The 21,562-nt window shown below is 39.1% G+C and overlaps 2 protein-coding genes across 2 annotated transcripts in view; both read left to right on the plus strand.

The window, feature by feature from the left end:
- Positions 1-5,369, plus strand: part of LOC131980601 (MAGUK p55 subfamily member 7-like) — a 30,693-nt gene extending 25,324 nt beyond the window's left edge. Inside the window, exons 18-19 of the mRNA XM_059344858.1 lie at positions 2,134-2,277; positions 4,948-5,369. Coding sequence (XP_059200841.1) covers positions 2,134-2,277; positions 4,948-5,178 — 375 coding nt within the window. The 3' untranslated portion in view covers positions 5,179-5,369. The remainder of the gene's footprint in view (positions 1-2,133; positions 2,278-4,947) is intronic.
- Positions 5,370-9,285: 3,916 nt separating this feature from the next.
- LOC131980774 (homeobox protein Mohawk-like) lies at positions 9,286-19,976 on the plus strand. Its single transcript, XM_059345073.1, has 6 exons — positions 9,286-9,598; positions 9,896-10,055; positions 10,176-10,329; positions 11,023-11,364; positions 18,058-18,091; positions 19,327-19,976. Exons 1-6 carry the CDS (start codon positions 9,372-9,374, stop codon positions 19,667-19,669), a joined length of 1,260 nt encoding a protein of 419 aa, XP_059201056.1. The 5' UTR covers positions 9,286-9,371; the 3' UTR covers positions 19,670-19,976.
- Positions 19,977-21,562: the final 1,586 nt, after the last annotated feature.

The following is a 21,562-nucleotide window of genomic DNA, read 5'->3' on the forward strand; positions in this document are numbered from 1 at the left end:
AATGATAGTAAAACACTGTCAAATTGCATCAGAAATAGGTCATAAAATTAAACATCGTACATCAACATAGTAAATACTTTTAATGACTGTAAATCAAAGAATGGCATAAAACTTTAAATTCTACTGCCATAAACTGAAAATTTACAGTTTTGCTGTAAAAATATAAAATTTTCATGTAAAATTAATGGAGTAATACCATGATGACACAATTATCCTAAAAGCAATGGGATTATTCAGTATAAATTACAGTTTTTGTTGATATTTACATTTACATACACTCACTGTATTTTTTACGGTGAAGTTCTGACAAATTAAACTGATTTTGAAAATCAGTTTTAATTGATCATATTTTTATGTTAAATCTTGACCTGAAAAGTAACTAGAGCTGTCAGCTAAATGTAGTGGAGCAAAAAGTACAATATTTGCCTCTAAATGTAGTGAAGTAGAAGTATAAAGTTACATAAAATGGAAATACTCAAGTGAGGTACAAGAACCTCCAAATTGTACTTAAGTACAGTACTTGTAAGTAGTACCAGTAAGTTTACAACACTTCCTTGGGTCCCAATCAAATCACCCGCCAAGTGAGAAGTCGATTGGATGAACGGTTGTCAAGAAAATAGAAAGATAGAACAAACAGACAGAGAGACAGACAGACGGAGACTCATTACATTTTAGTTAAATAGAAATTAAGTTTCCAAGGACCCGTGTGTGTCTCACCACTACAGGGTTTAGTTCCTGGCAGTGGTGCTTCCCTCTTGGCCCGGCCCTCCCATCAAACACAAATGGCAGTGTTCCCATGGTGGGAAGCCAGTGAGGGATTATGTGCTGCTGGTTTGTTGGGCTGCCTGGGCAGAGGAGGGATAGCATGAAAATCCACTTGTTACGCCGTGCCAATCAAGGTCCCTGCTAACAAGTAGGGACTGCTAACTCTATTTGTGTCACATGAGGCTGTTCACTCTTCCTACGTCAACAGTAATAATGAGCAGTTATAAACCCTGTGGTACACGAGAAGAGTCCAAAGTTTGGGGGAAAAAAGGGGGATAAAATGCAAAACAAAGGGGGGAAAAAGAAATTTGCAACACATTATTGCCTGTATATTATTTACACAGTCTGGAAAGTAATCCTTAATGGATTCCTCATTCTACATAGAGAATTATCACCCAATTCTGACGTCCCTCATCGCCATGGAGACACTAAGGCTTTTGTTTTGGTTTCCTGGTCTGCAAATTTACTGTGCAGCAGACAGACAAAGTTAACGACTAGCTAGAGGAAATAGTGGATTTCGCTAGTAAAAACCATAGACTTAAATAGAAGAAAAAATGGGGATAGACGTTTCGAGTATAATCATTTTTGCAAAATATAGTTTCTCTATGATAACCCGTTATGGTACATGCATGTTTGACTAGTGTTAGCAGGTGCTAGTGGTGCCCGCTGGAAAAAAACTTCTTCAACACACTAAGAGTGATAATGCATAACTTTACTTTTAATAAAGATAAAATATCTATTTTAATGTTTTTTTCAGCATGTTAGTACACTAAGTGAGCCCAACACACTGTTACAGAATTGTAATTTAATTGCATCGATTTGTCGTTAAATGTTGAGACCATAAACTCATGTGTTTAATGTTTAATGAGGAAATAAATCATGTGAGAAGTAGAGTCATTTTCTAATAGACCTCGATACAATCTGACTTCTATTTTTCAGCCAGTGGAGTCGCCCCCTGCTGGCCATTAGAAATAGTACAGGTTTAATGGTCACTTTTCAAACTTTGAAGCTATGTTCGCTTCTTTCATACAGTGTACGATTGCAGCATTTAAGATTATTCAACATTTACTATGTCGCTCATAAAGTTGGAATAAAGTATTTTTTTTACCTCTTTCCATGAAATGATTGTGACAATGTGATTTATTCTTGACAGATAAAGTGTATATCTTATAAAAATGTATTAATCATTCTCTTCCAAACACATCACAATGAATGAAACTACAATTAACAGAGGATTATATCTGAAAACTAAATTATTCCAACTTTCTTATGCTACATTTATTGTATCTACATTATTTACACAACCTATTGTACTACAAAAATGTTGCCTTTATCTGACCTCCTTCTTTGTTGCCTTTGTCACCACAGAAAATAAAGCACGTGTACACATCTGAATTCAAACCGTACGTGGTGTTCGTGAAGCCCCCGCGTATAGAGGAGCTACGCCTCACCAGACGGAGAGCTAAATTCATCTGCGACGAAGACGACAAGAACTCAGTCCGGATCTTTTCAGTAAGAAAAACTAAAATTATGTGAGAAGTAGAGTCATTTTCTAATAGACCTCGATACAATCTGACTTCTTTTTGCAGCCGGTGGAGTCGCCCCCTGCTGGTCATAAGAAATAATTCAGGTTTAACGGTCTTCCACAATGGCTTCACTTTTCAAACTTACAACATAAACACACTCACAGATACATGTGTGGAGTCAGGTGCTTGTTCCATGTCTTGTAACATGCAGGGCGGTGTGAGGTCAAACAGCCCGACCCAACCCACAAACTCATGACATACACACCTTGCCTTACACATGGCTGACCCTGCAGTTTGCATTTAAGAGACATTTAAGAGACAGGAGCGAGTTACAAGGCTGGCTGCTTGGTGGGTGGCTTCTTGTTCCATCACTAACATACAGATGAGTACATTTTGTCCAGGAGATGAAGGACATTTCTTTGATTTAAATAATGAATTGATGACACAACAAATCTCAAAACGGAATCACTCAAATTTCTGTGAAACTGACACAGATTTTGCTGCAATGCAAGTTAATGACAGTCATATCCCGTGGCTATTCCAACATACAAAGTGATTATGTACATTCACCGAGTGAAGATTTAGAAAATAAAACATATATTTCTCACTAGAAATGTAATCAAAATCCATTTTTATGCAGAAACAAAGTCAAAATATAGATTTTTTCACTAAAAATGAGAGAACTGTCCGCCATGTTTTTTGTATGACTGTCATTAACTTGCATTGTGGTGAAATCCGTGTCAGTTTCACGGAAATTTGAGTGATTCCGCGGCTAATACACAGATTTTGAGTTAAGCAAATCCGTGGCTATTTCACAGATTCCTGTGAGACCAGGTTCAACAAGAAGATGATTGTGTGAAAAATGCCAAAAAGATGCTAGGTCACTTTCATCCATCCCATCTGGCTTCTCCTTGACTTTTTGACCCTGGCTACCCATGTTGCCCTTATTAAACCCACGAGGTCACACACCTGTGCTGCAGCATGTCTGGGGTTTGCCCAGTGCCAGGCACCACAGCCTTTTGGAGAGCTCTTCTGGGGCCGTGTGAAAAGGGCCTCTTCTTCTTTTACTCTCTGCATGTAACGACGTGTTACGCCTCGCTCAGTGTAGCTGAATGGTCACGGGGATGTCCTGCTCATGTCCTGTTATATTACAGTATGTGCACATTGTTGTAAAGCAACTTCTTGGAGAAAGTCACCATATGGTCAGTATGACTCCCCTCGAGATGTAAAGACGAGCTCAACGTGGATTCTGTTTACGGGCGTTTATTAACTATATTAAAACGCATAAAGCACAAATAAAATACAAAACCTTCTCATAACAATTACAATAATACATATTTGATATGTTCAATTTGATCAATTAAATGCTTGCAGCTTAAGTTAGTAAAATATGCGCTATTTTGCAAGCAGGCACCTACCACGTGAACATAATTAAAACAATAATAACAACATTATACAACAAAGAAGAAGAGTTATTAGACCACCCTTGTATTCTTCAATTTCTTGTTCATTTTAATGCCTGATACAACTCAAGATACATTAGCTTGGAGAAATATAATGATAACAACAAAAATAGATCATAAGAGTTTAATTTAAGAGCTGATATCGAGCCATTTTTCCATGGTTTTCTTGATAATGATTTTGGTTTTTATCAAGAAAACCATGGAAAATGTCTAGATATCAGCTCTTAAATTAAACTCTTATGAGCTATTTTTGTTGTTATCATTATATTTGTCCAAACAAATGTACCTTTAGTTGTACCAGGCATTAAAATGAAAAAGGAATTGAAGAAAACAATGGTCTAATCATTTTTTCCATGACTGGAATCATGGAAAAATTAAAAAAATAAACCTTTGAAACTCTGCAGCATCAGGAATTAAACAACAAAAATAACTTGCAAAACATAGAAAAATTCTTCAAACTTTCTCTGTAACTTTTAATATTAATTCTACAAATATGAACTAAACTATTTATTTATTTCCTTACATGTATTAACATATTTATTACTAACTTGTTTATTATTGTGAAGCTATTATATGAACTAAAATTATTCATTAAAACTGCTTCTGCTGGCAGTTGCAGTCAGGCTTTAGCTGTTCTCTTTCCATCAACAGTGTTTGTCAGAATAACAATGAAATCATCATTAATCATCAATTGCTGATTTTTTTTCATGCTGCTTTCCTGTACAGATTCTTTTAATCTTTTACTCGATGGTCTGAATAACAAGCAGTTTAGGGCGTTTTTTGCTCCTGTCCCATTTTACTCTGTGTAAACAGACTGTAGTTCAGTCAACATTTCATTTAATTCTTTTCATGCGACTAGTATCCTGAGCTGAGTCATTCAAGGCTTTCCAGTTGTGCTGTGGAGCATATCATTTAATGTTTTCACCTGTTTAGTCCAAACACTTTATTTTTGGCAATTTTTTAAATAACACATGTAGAAAAAAGTAATTTGATGAAATATCACTCTTTAGTTATTCGCACATGATTCACTTGGAAATTCTTTGGTAATTTCTGTTTTGACTTTTCCTGGCTATGATACATGGTGTAATTTTAACTAAGCAAACATGCCTTTGAAACCCACCAGCATGAAGTATGAAATGAGCAGAACAGAGGCTACTGCATATTATTTACCCAAGTGTTCTTTCCTCTCTCAGGAGGAGGACTTCGAGGACATGATTAACTCGGCTGAAACCATGGAGAACAAGTACGGTCACTGGTTCGATAAGGTGATCGTTAACGGAGATATCGTGGTGGCGTTCAGAGAGCTGAAGGCCGACCTCGAGAGGGTGGAAGAGGCGGAGGTCCAGTGGATTCCTGCAGAGTGGGTTTGCTCTTCTCCGAGCAAGAAACGGAGAAGTTGTGGTCATTTGGACAGCTGGATTTGAACTTTGAACTCACAAAGAATAAAACAGTAATTTCTCAATTATATGATAGTAGAATTTAACAACTTTTACCTTAAAAACATAGAATTTTTGGCATGATTTAAATATTTTTCCATTTATAAAGAAGTCCTGTGATTACCACAGTTTTCCATAGTGTCCCCTAGTGTGTATCTAATTAGGCGAGCAGAATCCATCTCTCTCTCTCTCTCTCTCTCTCTCTCTCTCTCTCTCTCTCTTTCTATCTCTCTCTCTCCATCTAAGAGCCAGTTTTTCTGTTGGCATTTGGCTGAAATAACGTCGGCCGGAGAAGAAGAAGAAGAAGGAAAAAAAAAAGGAAACTCTCCAGAGCTTGTGGCTGAGTGTAATCCTTCCCTGCCAAGTCGCAAACATCAGCATGTAATTATTCTGACAGCTGCTGCACTTCAATTAACTGTAATGTACACCAGAGAAATATTATTAGTAGCAGTCAGGGAGGCATTTTGCCAACAACATGCTGTACAAAATAGAGACACAAAAACAAGATAAGAGTCAATCAAAGACTGCAGATGAAGAAGAAGGAAAACCTGTTTTTATTGCTGCGACTTCCAGAAACGTGAATATGGACATGATAGAAACAAGATTTCTAAGGGTTGAATTTGTGAATTTTTCAGCACCCTTTCCTGACTCCATTACGGACCATTAATTGTAAAAAATCCTTTTTTTAAACACAAACATATTAAGATAATTAAGAATAATGAGCCGTTAGTAACACCCCATTAACAAACACTCATATTTGAGCGTCACAGCTGCCTGTCGGCTGCATATTCTCCTGGTCTCCTTCACACAAGCTGCTTAATCTAATTCTTTTTAATGGCTGCATTCCTCCACATTCATGGTGTTTCCTTCCCCTTTTTGGAAGCTGTGCTCAATTGGGTGTGAAGGAGTGTTAATGTGTCTATCATGTCGTGTTCGGGAGGAAGCGGGAGCAGTGTGATGTGGGGAGACAGTAATGGCTTTCTAGGGACTCGGGCCTTTGCAGACGTACGGGGAGAAAGTTACGACTGCACATAAAAGCTTACTGTAAAAGCACATAGTGGATTAGGCTGCAGGGATAAAGAGCACGCCATTTTGTCTCAGGTATTTATTTTACTTTGGCAGGCTTATATATTGCCAGTGTCACAAGCAGATGAGTGGAGATGCACTCATTGGTATGTCTACATGTCACCAAAAGGTACAAACCAGACCGTCATAACACAACGGTCGCACTTCTGCCAGGCCTGAAGCCCGACTCAGCCAAAGCGTGGCAGTATAACTTCATCACACCACTGAGAATCTGCAGGCACCCTCTGAGATCATAACGATGCCATTTAAGACACCGGAGTGATCCAATAAAAACCCACCGTTTTATGTTCACTGCAGCTCCCACTTCAAACATTACACAGAAGTATGATGTCAATTGGTCTCGGATAATTTGGCTCAATTCGTGTAAATGTCTATTGGAAGTATGTAAAAATAAATACGACTGATGTTACAACAATATCTTCATCTTTGCATGAAATGTTCATAACTTACAACATGCTGAAAGTATATGGGAGTTCATTATTCAAAACGTAAAGCAGGAAAGGGGGAAAAGTTCATTACAGAGGGCTGTATATCAAAAGAGTCATATTTCCTGATAGGGACACATTAAAGGCAAATAACACAATCTTACTCCTGCAAATAAAAAGTTTAATTTATAAGCAATGATAAGGTGGCCCTGAGAGCTCACAGCGCTGCAACTTAAGAAAACATCTTCATCAATTTGACAACACAAGCACAACATTTTGAAAACGCACTGCAAAGACCACAACACAACACAATAAGGAAAAGCAATGCAATATACCACAACACAACAACAGAAGTGTTTCACTTAAAAGGACACTTAAAAGTCTGGACAGGCATGTGATATTATCAGGTTATTTCAAGATAATGTTAATTTTACGTTATAAGGTTATAACCCGCTAGACTGTATCAATCACATTGCAGTTAAACAAATCAAATAAACGAATGACGCACATTTTAGTTGGACTCTCTCAACGGCACCGAATTGGTTGTGGTCTTGCTAGCCCGCTAACTTTAGCATGCTATCTATCGCCGGCTATTGTTAGCATACTATGATCAGCCACTAACGTTAGCATGCTATTATCGGCCACTAACGTTAGCATGCTATCGATCGGCCGCTAACATTAGCAAGCTATGATCAAATTATCATTATCTTGAAATAACGTGATAATATCACAAGCGTGTCCAGACATGTGCATGACTTTTAAGTGTCCTCTGGAATCACTTCTGTTGTGTTGTGGTCTATTTGCTGCGCTTTTTCTTATTCTGTTGTGTTGTGGTCTTTGCAGGGTGTTTTCTAAATGCTGCGCTTGTGTTGTCAAGCTGATGAAGATGTATTCTCAATTTACTTGTGTTTTGTGTATTTGCATGTGTTTTCTTAAGTGGCAGTGCTGTGAGCTCTCAGGGCCACCATACAATAAAGCCTTGTTTAATTGAATCAACCCAGGGGTTTTGCTAAAGCACATTTTGATCAGGCACTGCACTAGTTTGTGCTAATGTTACTTATTCAGGATATTCGAGGATACATTCAATTTCTCGAACACACACACACACACACACACACACTCATTACTAGATGTCTGGCTCTTTGGATAGGCCTTGAGTTTGTGAACCTGCAAGACGCGCACACACGAGTGCCAAACTGCCCAAACAAGAAGAGATATATGTCCTCCCTCAGTGTTTTTTACAGGTCTCCTGGCTGCCGAAAGGAGGTGTGTTCCCAGCTAATATCAACAGTCGCACCGGTGAACATATCACAGAGGGACAGGAGTAAATGGTGTGTGATAGCATGTAGCATTCTCCGACCGCTGCTGAGGAATGTGAGCGAGGAATTTACTGCACCTAACGGGGATGCTTCTAGTCCATGTGTTTTTCAGCTTTGAAACCATTGAAACTCAACCTCCCCACCGATACTGCTGAATTATGAACAGGGACAAGAGTTATGGAGCCCTTTAATATGTTTAACGGTTGAACAAGTGCTGCTCGGATTATAGCCATAACCTTCAAAAGTTTCAACTGGAGGCAAGAAAAACACATATTTATCACATATGTTTGCTTAAAGATTATAAAGTTATGATTGTGCATGGCAGAATCATTACTGTGTATCCAAACAGACTTATGTAAGACTGTTTGGACGTCTGGAGGAAAAACATACATGATGAAAGCTCAAGTTAAACCACAAAGTCTTTGAATACTGGGCCCAGAGCCAGCATGTTGTCATGTAGTTACACTAATGACGAGGCTAAGCTTCTGTCAGACCTACTTTTTATAATTGTTCACTGCCCTAAATGGAGCTAAACTTGACTAATATGAGCATTATGATTGGATTAGCCCTGCTCACAATGCAGACAGCGTAAAAATACACATTTCTGACACCCAAATGCACACGCTGACACACTTTCTGACTCAAAATCAGCGTGTGCAACAGTGGATTATATAGGCAAGGATCAATTTCATTTTCCAGTGTTTGTGATAACTACATTATGAGCCAATTTGTACTGAAATCCATTTCAGCTCAGCAGGACTCGCTGCCTAACACGAGGCACAGTTTGGTGGTTTTGCTGGTTATTAGCAACCATGCAATTACACCCATAAATTTCCAGAATCCCCTGGTAAAACATGCATTAATATCTGCTGACACAATTTTTGGTAAAACCACGAGATATTCATACGCCTCATGTAGAAAATATGAGCGCATGTCAGAGTGCTTAGCACAGCCTGCAGTCACAACAGGCAAAAATCTCTCTAGTAAATCTGACAACCACATTTGCTGATATTCATGTGCAGTGTTTTTTTTCATACTACCTACCAAGGCAGCAGGCTTTTCCTCACAGAGCTCTCCAGAGATGTGATTGGACGGCGGCAGAGCCAATAAGCGGCTGAGCAGCAGGTTATTTGAACTCTCCTCACACAGCTCAACTAAACCAGACAACATCCTCTGACTTTTCAAACATTATTCTCTCATAAGAGTCTGTCATCATCTGTCTGCTCAGCCTTAGCTCCCGTGGGCACAAAAGGAAGTGGAAGGAACACTTTTTCACCTTATTTCTAAAAAAAAATTACCTTTGCATCAAGATGGGAACCTGCTGCTTCTATTTACATCTGGAAGTCTACTGATGCACCTGTTGATCGAGGAAAAACTCTGTTTAACAATGAACAACGCTGCCGAGATGAGGTCTGATAATCTGATTAATTCGGAGGACAACAGGAGAGCAGAGGAGAGGAGCAGACTGAACTGTGTAGACTTACCTCAGAGCAGTTTAACAGACGGGCAGAACACAGACCTGCTGCGATGCCAGGAGACCACTGACGACAGCTCTGCTATCAAGTACAGGAGATATGGGTACGCCCTTTTGTCTGGGATGGAAATATTGTTTTTAACAGTTAAACAGGGGGCCATATTTTGTATTTCAGTTGTAATACGTATCTAAAAATTCTGTTTTTAACATAATTCTCTACTTGACATTATCATGATCACTGTTTTTGTTCTGCTTTTACATGCATAGTTCTTTTGAATTCTTTAGATGTGTAAGTTACAGATAGAAATGATGACTGTTTAATGCATTTATGTGTTGTAGTCTGAACAAAGGGGGTTGTGGGTGGTCTTGTGAATCTATGAGGCAACTTGTGATCCCTCCAGGTCTCGTCTGGGTGGGGTCAAAGTTCGCCACAAGAGACAGGTGCTGCAGGACATGGCCCGACCGCTTAAACATTGGCTGTACAAACACCGGGACAACCCTTATCCCACCAAGACCGAGAAGGTCCTGCTGGCTCTGGGCTCACACATGACGCTAGTGCAGGTGAGAGACGAGCTTGTGCAAGAAATGAGGATGGTGGAATGAAAGAAAAGTGTGTTGATGGGGATGTTTGTGGGTTGAGATTACAACAGTGCTGTGCCATAATAAGGTGCATGTGTGCAGGTTTCGAACTGGTTTGCAAATGCGCGACGGAGGCTGAAGAACACAGTGAGGCAGCCAGACCTGAGCTGGGCCCTGAGGATCAAACTGTACAATAAATACATCCAGGGAAACGCTGAGAGACTGAGCGTGTGCAGCGATGACACCGACTCAGATGGTAAGGGCTACAGTATCATTTAATAGTGTATTTAAGTGTATTTCGCTTCCCTTTTAATATAAAACAACTTTTAAAAAATGGATTTGGGTAATTTAGAACAGTAGTTGTCAACCTTTTTGAGTTGCGACCCCCAATTTAACATGCATGTTGTCCGCGACCCCCGCTCACTGAACAGAATCTCACGTGCACGGTTCAGATCATATAAACTCAGTTGATACGACGGATTTTGGACAAATAATGAAGCAGAGAACAACTAAAACATCTCTCTGTCTGTGCATTCATATATTTTTTCTAATATTTTATTGTTACTTTTAATCTAAGTCCTTTGCCATGATCAAAAAAAGACACAAAATGACCAAAAAAAGACACAAAATGACTAAAAAAAGACACAAAATGACTAAAAAAAGACACAAAATGACCAAAAAAGACACAAAATGACAAAAAAAAAGACACAAATTGACTAAAAAAAAGACACAAAATGACAAAAAAAAAAGACAAAATGACCAAAAAGACTAAAACACATTAACACATGCACACTTTAACACAGTGGAGACAGAGCTGACTTGACTGACTTGACTGATTTGGCGACCCCCAGAAATCATCTCGCGACCCCAATTGGGGTCGGGACCCCAAGGTTGAGAATGGCTGATTTAGAACATGAAATAAGTCCTGGTTTTGTTTCCTTTGCTGCAGATGAAGAATGTCCCTTACAAACTCCCATCAGCCAATCAGACTTCGGCAGGTCATCCTCCCACAAGCTGGAGAAGCAGGGCAGCGTCCTCGCCATGGCCGACTCGGCCAACAGTGACGACAGCACGTCACCTCCATCCAAGTACAAGAGCAGTTTACTGAATCGCTACCTGAACGACACCCTGCGGCACATGATGGCGGCCAAGCCCGACTGCGTCCCCTCGGCCCGCAAGAGGAGGAGCCACTCTGAGTCGTTCAGCTCCAACGAGTGTGATCGAGACGTCGTCTCTCCGGCGTCGTCTTACGAAACAGAAGCCAACTTCGTCTACCACATGGGTGAGAGATGTCAGTGTTTATCACTCTGCAGGATAATGTTACACATTAAAGGGGACATATGAGGTTCATTTTCAGGTCCATACTTGTATTTTGGGGTTCTGTAAGAACATGTTTACATGATTTAATGTTTAAAAAAAACCCAAAACATTTCTCTCATAGTCTGAATACACCTGTATTCACCCTGTCTGAAATGCACCATTTTAGTCTGTCTCTTTAAGACTCTCACAGAATAGTCTAGTCACCTCTGACTGGTCTGTATCTGTGCTCTCGGTGTCTCTGCACCATCACTGACTTGACTTTGTACCTATATATAGTACAGGTTATGACATCATAACCTACAGACTCCCTGACAACTCGTTTAAAGGCAATTTTTTAATACAGGCTGTGTGGATTGATCACTTTGATAGATATATGTATAGACTTGACAGAAAAAGACATTGAAATGTCACGTTTTACAATATGCAACCTTTGAAGCAATCACATGAGTTTTTTTAACCTTAAAGGATAATTGCACTTCGACTCAAAAACTGAGTATGTGTAAATAAATAGAATCAGGAAAAAGCATGTCATATTGCAAAACAGAGGGTAAATTGGGAGGAAAGAGATGGCAGCACCCCCTGTCCTTAGAAATCATTAAAACATCCTACTTGTTAATTGCAGATTTATGTTGAATGTGAGGTAAAATGACACTTTAACTACCCTGCTTCCCCTCAGTTCATTTTTAACACACCACAGCGTACAGTAAAATAAGAACCAACCGAACAGAAACTTCCACATGGCTCCTCAGAGCTCCCTGACATTAATAAATCTTTGGCATTCCACTGAAAGTCAGAAGCTCTGCGAGATTCAATTATAAAGTTTCAGCCAATCTGGGAAGGAGTTTGACACCTGGGTGCCCTTTCAGACCTATAGGGAGCCCAGCACATTGACAACCCTCAAATCCGCTAAAGGTAAAGCAGCCAAAGCCTTTACAAACATTACTAATAAAGACTCATGCAGACGCTGAAATCCCTCATTTTAAAATTGGAAGGAGCTCACGCTGGCTGCCGCCGCACACCGCAAATATCATTTCCATATACTAGAATGTGCCATTTGTTCCGCTTCAGCTTCTTGCCATGGTGGAAATGTCCAGTCCAGTCTCAAGGACAATTACAGAATGTCTGAGACTTTATTCTTCCCAGGGTGAGAAGTAGGAACCTCAGCCAAATGTAGAAATGGAGCAGTCTGTCAGTAAAGCGCTGAAGACATCTCGTAGAGAGACTGTCAGAGCTGCCAATCATCTGTGAGACAACGCAGAGCGAGATCACAAATATCCATCTGGCCTCTGCCATCGCTGTTTCAGGGTGTAGCTTTGCTTCCCTGACTCATGTGTGCTTTGGCAGGCGGATTCTCCCAAGTGTTACTTTCCTACTCAACATCAATTTAAATGTACATTACATTATAAGAGTTGTGAAAAGATTTTTGAAACCAATTCTACTCCTCAGCATATCTCGTCAGTTTCACTCTAAAAAATGAAAGAAGGCATGCTATAAGTTGCTTTCATATTATTATAGGACCATTTCCTGGCAAATATTAAATTCTGGTCCCACTGTAAAGACGGATATTTAATGGATATTTTTATAGTCTGTGACAAGGCTTAATCTGTATCCGGGAAACTCAGGTTAACCTCAAATTGGCCTAAACATTGGCAACATAAATAATTGGAACAATTCATCATTTTAACAGGCTTGTAGGCTACTATATATTGCACTACTTATTTCATGTAAGGTGAACAGACTTGCTTAAATAAATATAGAAAATAAATAAATATATGTATGATTTTGCAAATATTTTAATTTGTGTTTATAGGAATTAAGCAATAGTTATTTACCCCAAGCAACAGCTGGCAGGTGGTTATCTTATTTTAGCATAACAGTGTAAAAAGAATGAAACAGCTGACTTGAGTTTCTCCAAAGTTAACAAAATTCACCTACCAGCACATCTTAAATCCACTAAATCACACTTTATGTATATTTTCTTTTATCAGTTCAACAAGTGTTTAAACGGAAAGTTGTATGTGGTTTTATGTGCCGTGCTATTTCTTAGCTGGGTGCATGAACTGTGTTCCTTTCGATTTTGACATTACAGATTCATATAATATTAAATTAGGTATAACATTTGAGACAGGCTGTTTCCCCCTGTTTTCAGTCTTTATGCTAAGCTAAGCTAAGCTAACAGGAGTGGTATCAATCTTCTGAAAGCCAATAAGTGTATTTCCTAACATTTTACACTATTGTTAATCTCTATAAACATATGAAGACAGATTCTGTATACAACAGGACAAGAATTAATCTATAGCCAAGATTTGTTTTTAATTGTTGGACAGAGCCAAGCTAGCTGTGTATAAGTCTTTATGCTAAGCTAAGCTAACATGGTATCAATCTTCTCAAGAAAGCTTATAATTGTAATTCTGAACATTTTACATTTGTTAATAAAATAAAATGAATAAAAGCAGATTCCATAAACAGCAAGAAAAGACTTAATCTAAATCATAGACTGATTGCCAAGATTTGTTTTTAACTGTTGGACAGAGCCAAGCTGGCTGTTTCAATCCTTATGCTAAGCTAAGCTAATGGGAGTGGTTTCAATCTTCTCAAGAAAGCCAATAAGTGTATTTCCTTTATTAACATTTTACACTATTGTTAATCTCTATAAACATATTGAGGGGGATTCAGCATACACCAGGACAACACTAAATCTAAACCATAGACTGAAGATTTATTTTTAACTGTTGGACAGAGCCAAGCTAGCTGTTTCAGTCTTATATTTTTCTAAGCTAAGCTAAGCTAAGCTAACAGTCTACTTGCAGTATTGTCAATCTATTCATGTAGCTCAGGGAAAGTAAGCCAAGAAATGTATTTCCCAAAATGCAACACTATTCCCTGAAGCACGTTACTGGAGGGTTTTGTTGCCAGCAGTGTGTTGAAATGTTTGTACAAACTTTTAATGTATCCCTGCTGGTCATATTAAGGGTGTTTGCAACCCAGTACAGCTCCTCTGTGGAGGTGAAGTGGAAAGTCAAGCTGCCAGATTCATGACAGGCACTCACACCATTAACACATTTATACTCCACCCGGGAGACGGCTACAAGTAAAAGTCAAGTGATGGGCTAACACAGTGATGCCACACAGTGTCTTACAAAGACACTTTAAATTATCAGTTTGAGTCCTGTACACAGTCAACTCTGGAATAGAGATGTTATTATTACCTGTATAAGAATGTGAGGATGTTTACACCATATAAAATGGTACTCACATCAACTTCAGTATTTCCCTTAAAAAGTCTGGAGAGCCATAAATGTGACCAGAATCATGTTTTATTGGACGCAGAGCGACGAAAAACATATCTGGACAAACGCCTCACTGCGTTTTCCAACCATTTTTGTTTCAAATGAAAACAAGCATGCTGAGAGGGGAGTCTCCTATTCATGAATACATATCCGCATCAAGGAAATAAGGTGTTATAGTGTTTTCTCAGTACACAGTTGTTTTCCAGCGTGAATCCCAATGACACACTTGTGAGACGACTGAAGGGATTTAAACTGATATTGTGGGAGAACACTCAAACACTTAAATCATGCAGACATTATTTCATTGTGCCAATCTCCGGGGCTGAGAAATTAAGCCAATGATGAAGTGCCAAAAACTGCAGGTCCTCAAATGGACACTTGAGGCTGAACTTTACAGCAGAAATAAACATGTTTACAACCTGGTACAAAAATGGTTATGATCTCTAAAGCTAATTTCCCTTTTTTAATGACAAGTATACTGGGGTGGATTTTATATAACTATTTAATAACACCTGTTAGGCTCAAGGTGTTATCACAGGTGGTGCGTTTCAGCACCTGGGCTTTATTCGGCCCACTTCACTTCCACCTCTTTTCTCTTTTTTTGGATTAGCCAGGATTTAGATGGAGTCAGGCAGTGCCAAGATAACGCGGGGCCACCACACTGGGCTTGACAATGGCTCTTCAGAACCCTCTGGGTGACGTAACAGAGATTAGGTTCATATTTTATACAGTCTATGAGCTGGCCGCAAGTTAGCTTAGCTTAGCTTAGCTTAGCTTAGCTTAGCTTAGCTTTGAATGGAAGTAGGGCAAGAGTGCTAGCCTGGCTCTCTCCGAACTTAAAATATTTCACTGTTTTACAGTTGGTTATGTGCCATATTTGTGTTAGTCTGCACTGTCTTTCAAATGAATTTCCCGACATGATCAGGATAACAAAAGATGGATCCTTCATGTGTGTTCACACATCTCTTCTTACATGCCCTCAGGCTTGGTGTAGGCTATAATCAGTTTCGTTATGTCTTGTAGAATTTCACATTAACATCGATTTATTCTCATGTTAGGATTCGTCAGATCAACAATTCCACAACAATCATTCAATGCAATGTATCACAACATTTAGAGCTACTCATTTCCAGTGCCCATCCCTAGAAAGGCCTTTAACAAATATGATTATTGTCCAGATTTCTACTAAATTACTATTATAATTTTGTAAACTCCCCTCTGGAAGGGATATCAGGAAAAGTATGGCAGATACAACTCAAGTCTCCCTTTTTCCTTTCACGTTTATTGCATAAACATGCATAACAAACATTCACACACCAGCCTACTGACATCCTTAATCAGCGGTTAGCTCGATGGACAGAAAGTTATTTAGACCCCTAGTTAGGTTGTAAACCTGAAATATATACACAAAACACAGAATTATTTATGCTACATTAATTTTTGTTCCAACACTGGCAATGCTAACATATAACATGTCACTCATGACAAGGCGTACCAGTCCTGACAATTATTTAAGTGAAGTGGAATAAAATCAAAGGATTAACTTCACGTTGAACAAACAAGCATACAGTCGTGAGATTAGGGAATACTACGCAAACAAACTTCTTAAGATTATTAAAACACACATCACTTGTAGTAATATGAATGGAACATTATTTTCAACTGCTGGAAAGTGACAATCGTAAACCTCTGGTACGATGGTTTAACTTTTCCCATCTGGCAACGCTGCTGAGATATAACATGTAAATCAGCTACGTTCAAACAGAGAAAGGCTAGCTTTTTTATGCTAAGCTAAGCGAACCAACTGCTTGCTGTAGCTTCATATTTAGTGAGTATCAATATTCTCATTTCTTGACAAGAAAATAAATATAGAATTATTCCTTTTTTTGTAAATAAATAAGGTTAGAAGCTCTAACATGAAATACTAATTATGGCCTACTATAAATAGTACAATGTAATATATTAAAAAGCAGCAGTGAGCAGCTTCATTATAAAATGTAGTTGTAACTGATCCCTGCTGCGTGAGCTCCAGCAGAGGTAAAACAATGTTTTTACTTGTAATAAATACAACAGTGGTACTGAAGTACTTTCTTGGAAAAGCATGTTATGGCTAAAGAAAGAAATGCTCAGGGACGTTCAGTAGCAAAAAAAGTTCTAAAACAGCAAAATGATTTACTATCAGAAAGTAGTTGCTGTTGGCTCCGGCCCGGCCTGAGAAATCAGAGACGGAGGTGTTTCGGGCTGTTAGCATTGAAAGACTGTGTTTCACAGTGGGCCTCTAATTTCCCTGTCTATTGCTCTCTGAAGAAAAATCGCTTTTGACCAGCTAGTATCTGCTCCAATGAAAAAAGGCTTGACTCCAAAAGAGAAATGGAAAATAAGTTCTACTTGTGATGCACAGACCTCAAACAGAGATTGTGCAAGTAATATAATATTACTCTAAAGTCCCATTTATCCAGCTCCTGCTACTGAAACAGCCAGAAATAGCGAAAAAAAAGACGAACTCTTCCTTCTCCTACAGTTGTAGCGAGGTTTAGAGCTGCAATGATTCATCATGTCAAGTATTACATTAATCGGCAACTATTTTGATCATAGATTAAACCTTTTGAGTAATTTCTTGATAAAAAAAAAGTCTAAACTGACCTAATTCTAGCTGCTTAAATGTAGGTTTTTTTCTGTTTTTTTTCCTTCGTTATGACAGTAAACTGAATATCTTTGAGTTGACGATCAAACAAGACATTTCAGGCATTTTTAACCATTTTCTGGCATTTACAGACCAAACAACTAATCAATGAATCAATTAAATAATCGACAGATTAGTCAACAATGAAAATAATTGTTTGTTGCAGCCCTAGTGAGATGCTCATTTTAAGGTATTTATTCATGAGACACTCTTTTGGAAATGAATAACACAGAGTGGACCAACTTTGCAGGTGCTAACAGAGCCACAGTCAGTTCTCGTGACACGGTGCAGATATCAGATTTTTTTTTCCCCTCTCAAAAAGCTCAAGAGAAACAGTGCATTGCATTTGTTTTGGCCGGAGAAGCCGAGCACAGACAGACTGGTGCACTTCACCGAGTCAAACCTTTCTGGCACCGTAAAACACATCCAGATAGACGCACTGAGAGCAAATTCACATGAACAAACACACAAACCAAACCCCTGCAGATCCACAATCATTGAGATTACACGGATACACACACGCATGCTGCAAATAAAACCTCTCATGCATCAATATGTATCACTAACATACGGTCAGAAAGCCTAATCCAGCATTGATTGTTCTGTGAATATTCTCTGTTTGCAATTTCACTGCTATCCAGTAAACTGATTCATGGAACATTTAGGTGGGTCCTTTTCTTCTCTCTTGCAGACACAGTGGACTATACTTCAACTAAATGTGACAGGTAAGTGTAATTATTCATTGCTCATTCTGCAGTCCAATCAGCTGTTTGCACTTTTCAACTTTCATCAGTTTGGAAAGTAATACTATTCATAATCCCTCTTGGAAGTCGTTTTTGAAACTGAACCATCACCTCTAATTCATCCATATTATTCTGGCTTTGTATCAAAAGGAGAGGCAAATCTTTAAGCTTTGCATTCCTAAAACTGCTCTTTAAGGCGAGAGGTGAAAGGGTATTTAATAATCTACCTCATATACAGATGGTACCCCTACGGAGGCCCTGACAGCTCGCAGCGCTGCAACTTAAGAAAACACATGCAAATACACAAAACACAAGCAAGTTGAGAAAACATTTTCATCAATTTGACAACACAAGCGCAGCATTTAGAAAACGCGCTGCAAAGACCACAACAAAACACAATTTGAAAAAGAGCTGCAAATAGACCACAACACAACAGAAGTGTTACACTTAAAAGTGATGCATGCTAATGTTAGCCTCTGATCGATAGCGTGCTAGCATTAGCAGGCTAGCAAGACCAAGACCAACTCTGTGCTGCTGAGAGAGACCAACTAAAACGTGTATCATTAATTTATTTGATTTGTTTAACTGCAATGTCATTGATACGGGCTAACGCTAGCCAGCTAATGCTAGATATCACTTTATAGCATGGGTCTCAAACTTGCGGCCCTCGTGGCGATATTTTGTGGCCCCCACCTTGATATGAAAGTTTAATGTGAGTTTTATATGAATGGCACTTTACCGTGTTGTGTGTGGAAGGTCCCTTTAATTACTTTTTTTGGTAATTTTGTGTCTTTTTTTGGTAATGTAGTGTTTTTTCAGTCATTTTGTGTCTTTTTTGGTCATTTTGTGTCTTTTTTATGTAATTTAGTTTTTTTCTGTCATTTTGTGTATTTTTTAAGTAATTTTGTGTCTTTTTTGAAATTTGAAATTATCACTATCTTGAAATAACATGAATATATCACAAGCATCTCCAGACGTGTGCATCACTTTTAAGTGTCCTCTGGAAACATTTCTGTTGTGTTGTGGTCTTTACATCGCTTTTTCTTATTGTGTTGTGGTCTTTGCAGCGTTTTCTAAATGCTGTGCTTGTGTTGTCAAATTGATGAAGATATTTTCTCAATTTGCTTGTGTTTCGTGTATTTATATGTGTTTTCTTAAGTTGCAGTGTTGTGAGCTCTCAGGGCCACCGTACTGATGTTTTCTTCATGTGTTCACAGGGAGCAGCAGCAGCAGGCCCGAGGCCAGCAGAGGCGAGGCGATCAGGGCTGGAGGGAGATCCACGCCGCCGTGGCTCTGACCAACTTGGCCCAGGGGCAGAGCTGCACAGCGGGCCAGAGCGGCGTGACAGTGGCCAGAGCTGGCGCGGCGCAGAGCTGCACCCGAGAGCCATTCTCAGTTATGAGGACCACTATCATAGACAGGATGTGTGTCACAGGACCTACCGCCGCTCTGAGGCCGAGCTGCACCGCGGGGCCCACTCTCACCAGCCGCATCATCCAGAAGTCCTCTCATATCTCTGAGGTCCAGACTGTTAACGTGGCCCTGGCAAACAGCGCGTAGGCATTTCATTTGAGCATCTGGTCTATCGTTCCATATAGGAATACCAGATGCTTAAGTGCCTTGCAAAATCTGTACAGCCTCTGTTTTTGTGTAATGCTGATAAACTTTGACATTTTCAATCATTTCTACATTGTAAAATGGAAAAACTAACCTAATGCAGTTGAATATTTTCTACATTTTTTGCCATGTTTCTAATGTCTTCCTATTGCCGTCTGTTGCAGTAAGTTATATTAACTTCCATGAGACAGGATTGTCATCCAATGCTAAACTTTGACAGCAGCTATTTGAATAAACCCAATGTGAAATCTTTTGACCAGTCGTTGGCTTTAAATCATTGCTTTGCAGTGGCTGGAGCTGCATACTTATGTTCTACTGAACTGTATTTAGTGGTAGTTTTCATGTATGCAATTGTGGGTCTTGCAGTTTCATTATATACTTTTAAATTGCTTTTTAAAAGGTTGTAATATGGGCAGAAGGGTGGCATAGTGGACTGAGCAGGGAGACAGTTCGTCAGGCAGATTACAGTGGTTAAAGTTATTTTTTGGCATCATGTTTCATGGACTTCTGCTGATTTATTGGCATGTATTTTAGCATATAAAAATTTGCTAATGCCTAACCATCACTTTGAATGTTTTTATATTTGCTGAAATACATAAATAACCAATCAGCAGAAGTCCATGAAACATGGTGTTCAAGGCTGAAAACTCACAGGGGATAACCTATTAGTTTCCTCATACAAAGTGAAAACAGCTGTAATCAATAATTTTAAAGAGTTGCTCATTGAAATGAACCCACAGAAAATGGAAAAACACAATTTTCATGATTTTTCCTGCAAGCTTTATTTTTGTTTAATGTCTTTCAGGCTAACCTATTGTTTTGATTTACCAACATTACTGATTTGGTTCACAATCACAACTGTCATAACATTATTTTGGCTACAACAAGCAGCTGTAACGGTTTACGATGGTTCAGTAATGGTTTAGCTCTAAAAACGACGGTAGTTAGCCACTAGCCATGAAACATTGAGCCAGTTCATTCCTATGAAAGTTGCACAGTGGCGCATTTAACCAAAAGTTCACCTTTACTTTCTATCAAAAAACAGATCTCATTTCACTCCCCTGGCCAACCCAAACCCCCCATGTTTCATTCATTCATTAATTATCCGTAATCGATTATCCGCATTAGGGGGGCTGGAGCTGATCCCAGCTGACACTAGACAGGTCGCCAGACTATCACCAGGCTGACACATAGAGACAGGCATTCACGCTGTCATTCACTCCTACGGGCAATTTAGAGTCACCAATTAAACTTAAGAGCATGTTTTTGGACTGTGGAAGGAAGCCAGAGTACCTGGTAAGAACCCACGCTGACACAGGGAGAACATGCACACTGAGAACTTGATAAAATGTTGAAGGCGGGGCCTGTTCATTCCTATGAAAGTTGCTCAGTGGTGCATTTAGCCAAAAGTTCACCTTTAATTTCAAATAAAAAAACTGATCTCATTACATTCCCCCTGGCTCTGTCCCTGCCAACTCAGACCTACATATTTCGAAAACAAAAATCACCCTTGATAGTGATGTCAGTGGTATGTTTTCATCTTACGCTGCCCCCAAGTGGCCTAAAAGTCCATTAATGCAGGCTGATAAGATGAGTACAATGGGATGTCTGTCTGAGGAACAAAAACATCTTTATGATAGGTGCAACACACAACTGTCATCTGTTTTTGTTGTTTAAACAAAATAACTAATGCCAAATGAGATCTAAGGAATTTTCTGACCTCAATAAGACAAAAACGTATGTTACTGGAAACATAAAGAACACGATTAGCCTCAGGAAAATATCTGGTAGAGAGAGTTGTGGTGAGCGTCCTCCATCTGGGGACATCATGACACC

The sequence above is a fragment of the Centropristis striata genome, chromosome 11, assembly GCF_030273125.1.
Source record: "Centropristis striata isolate RG_2023a ecotype Rhode Island chromosome 11, C.striata_1.0, whole genome shotgun sequence".
Classification (NCBI taxonomy): domain Eukaryota; kingdom Metazoa; phylum Chordata; class Actinopteri; order Perciformes; family Serranidae; genus Centropristis; species Centropristis striata.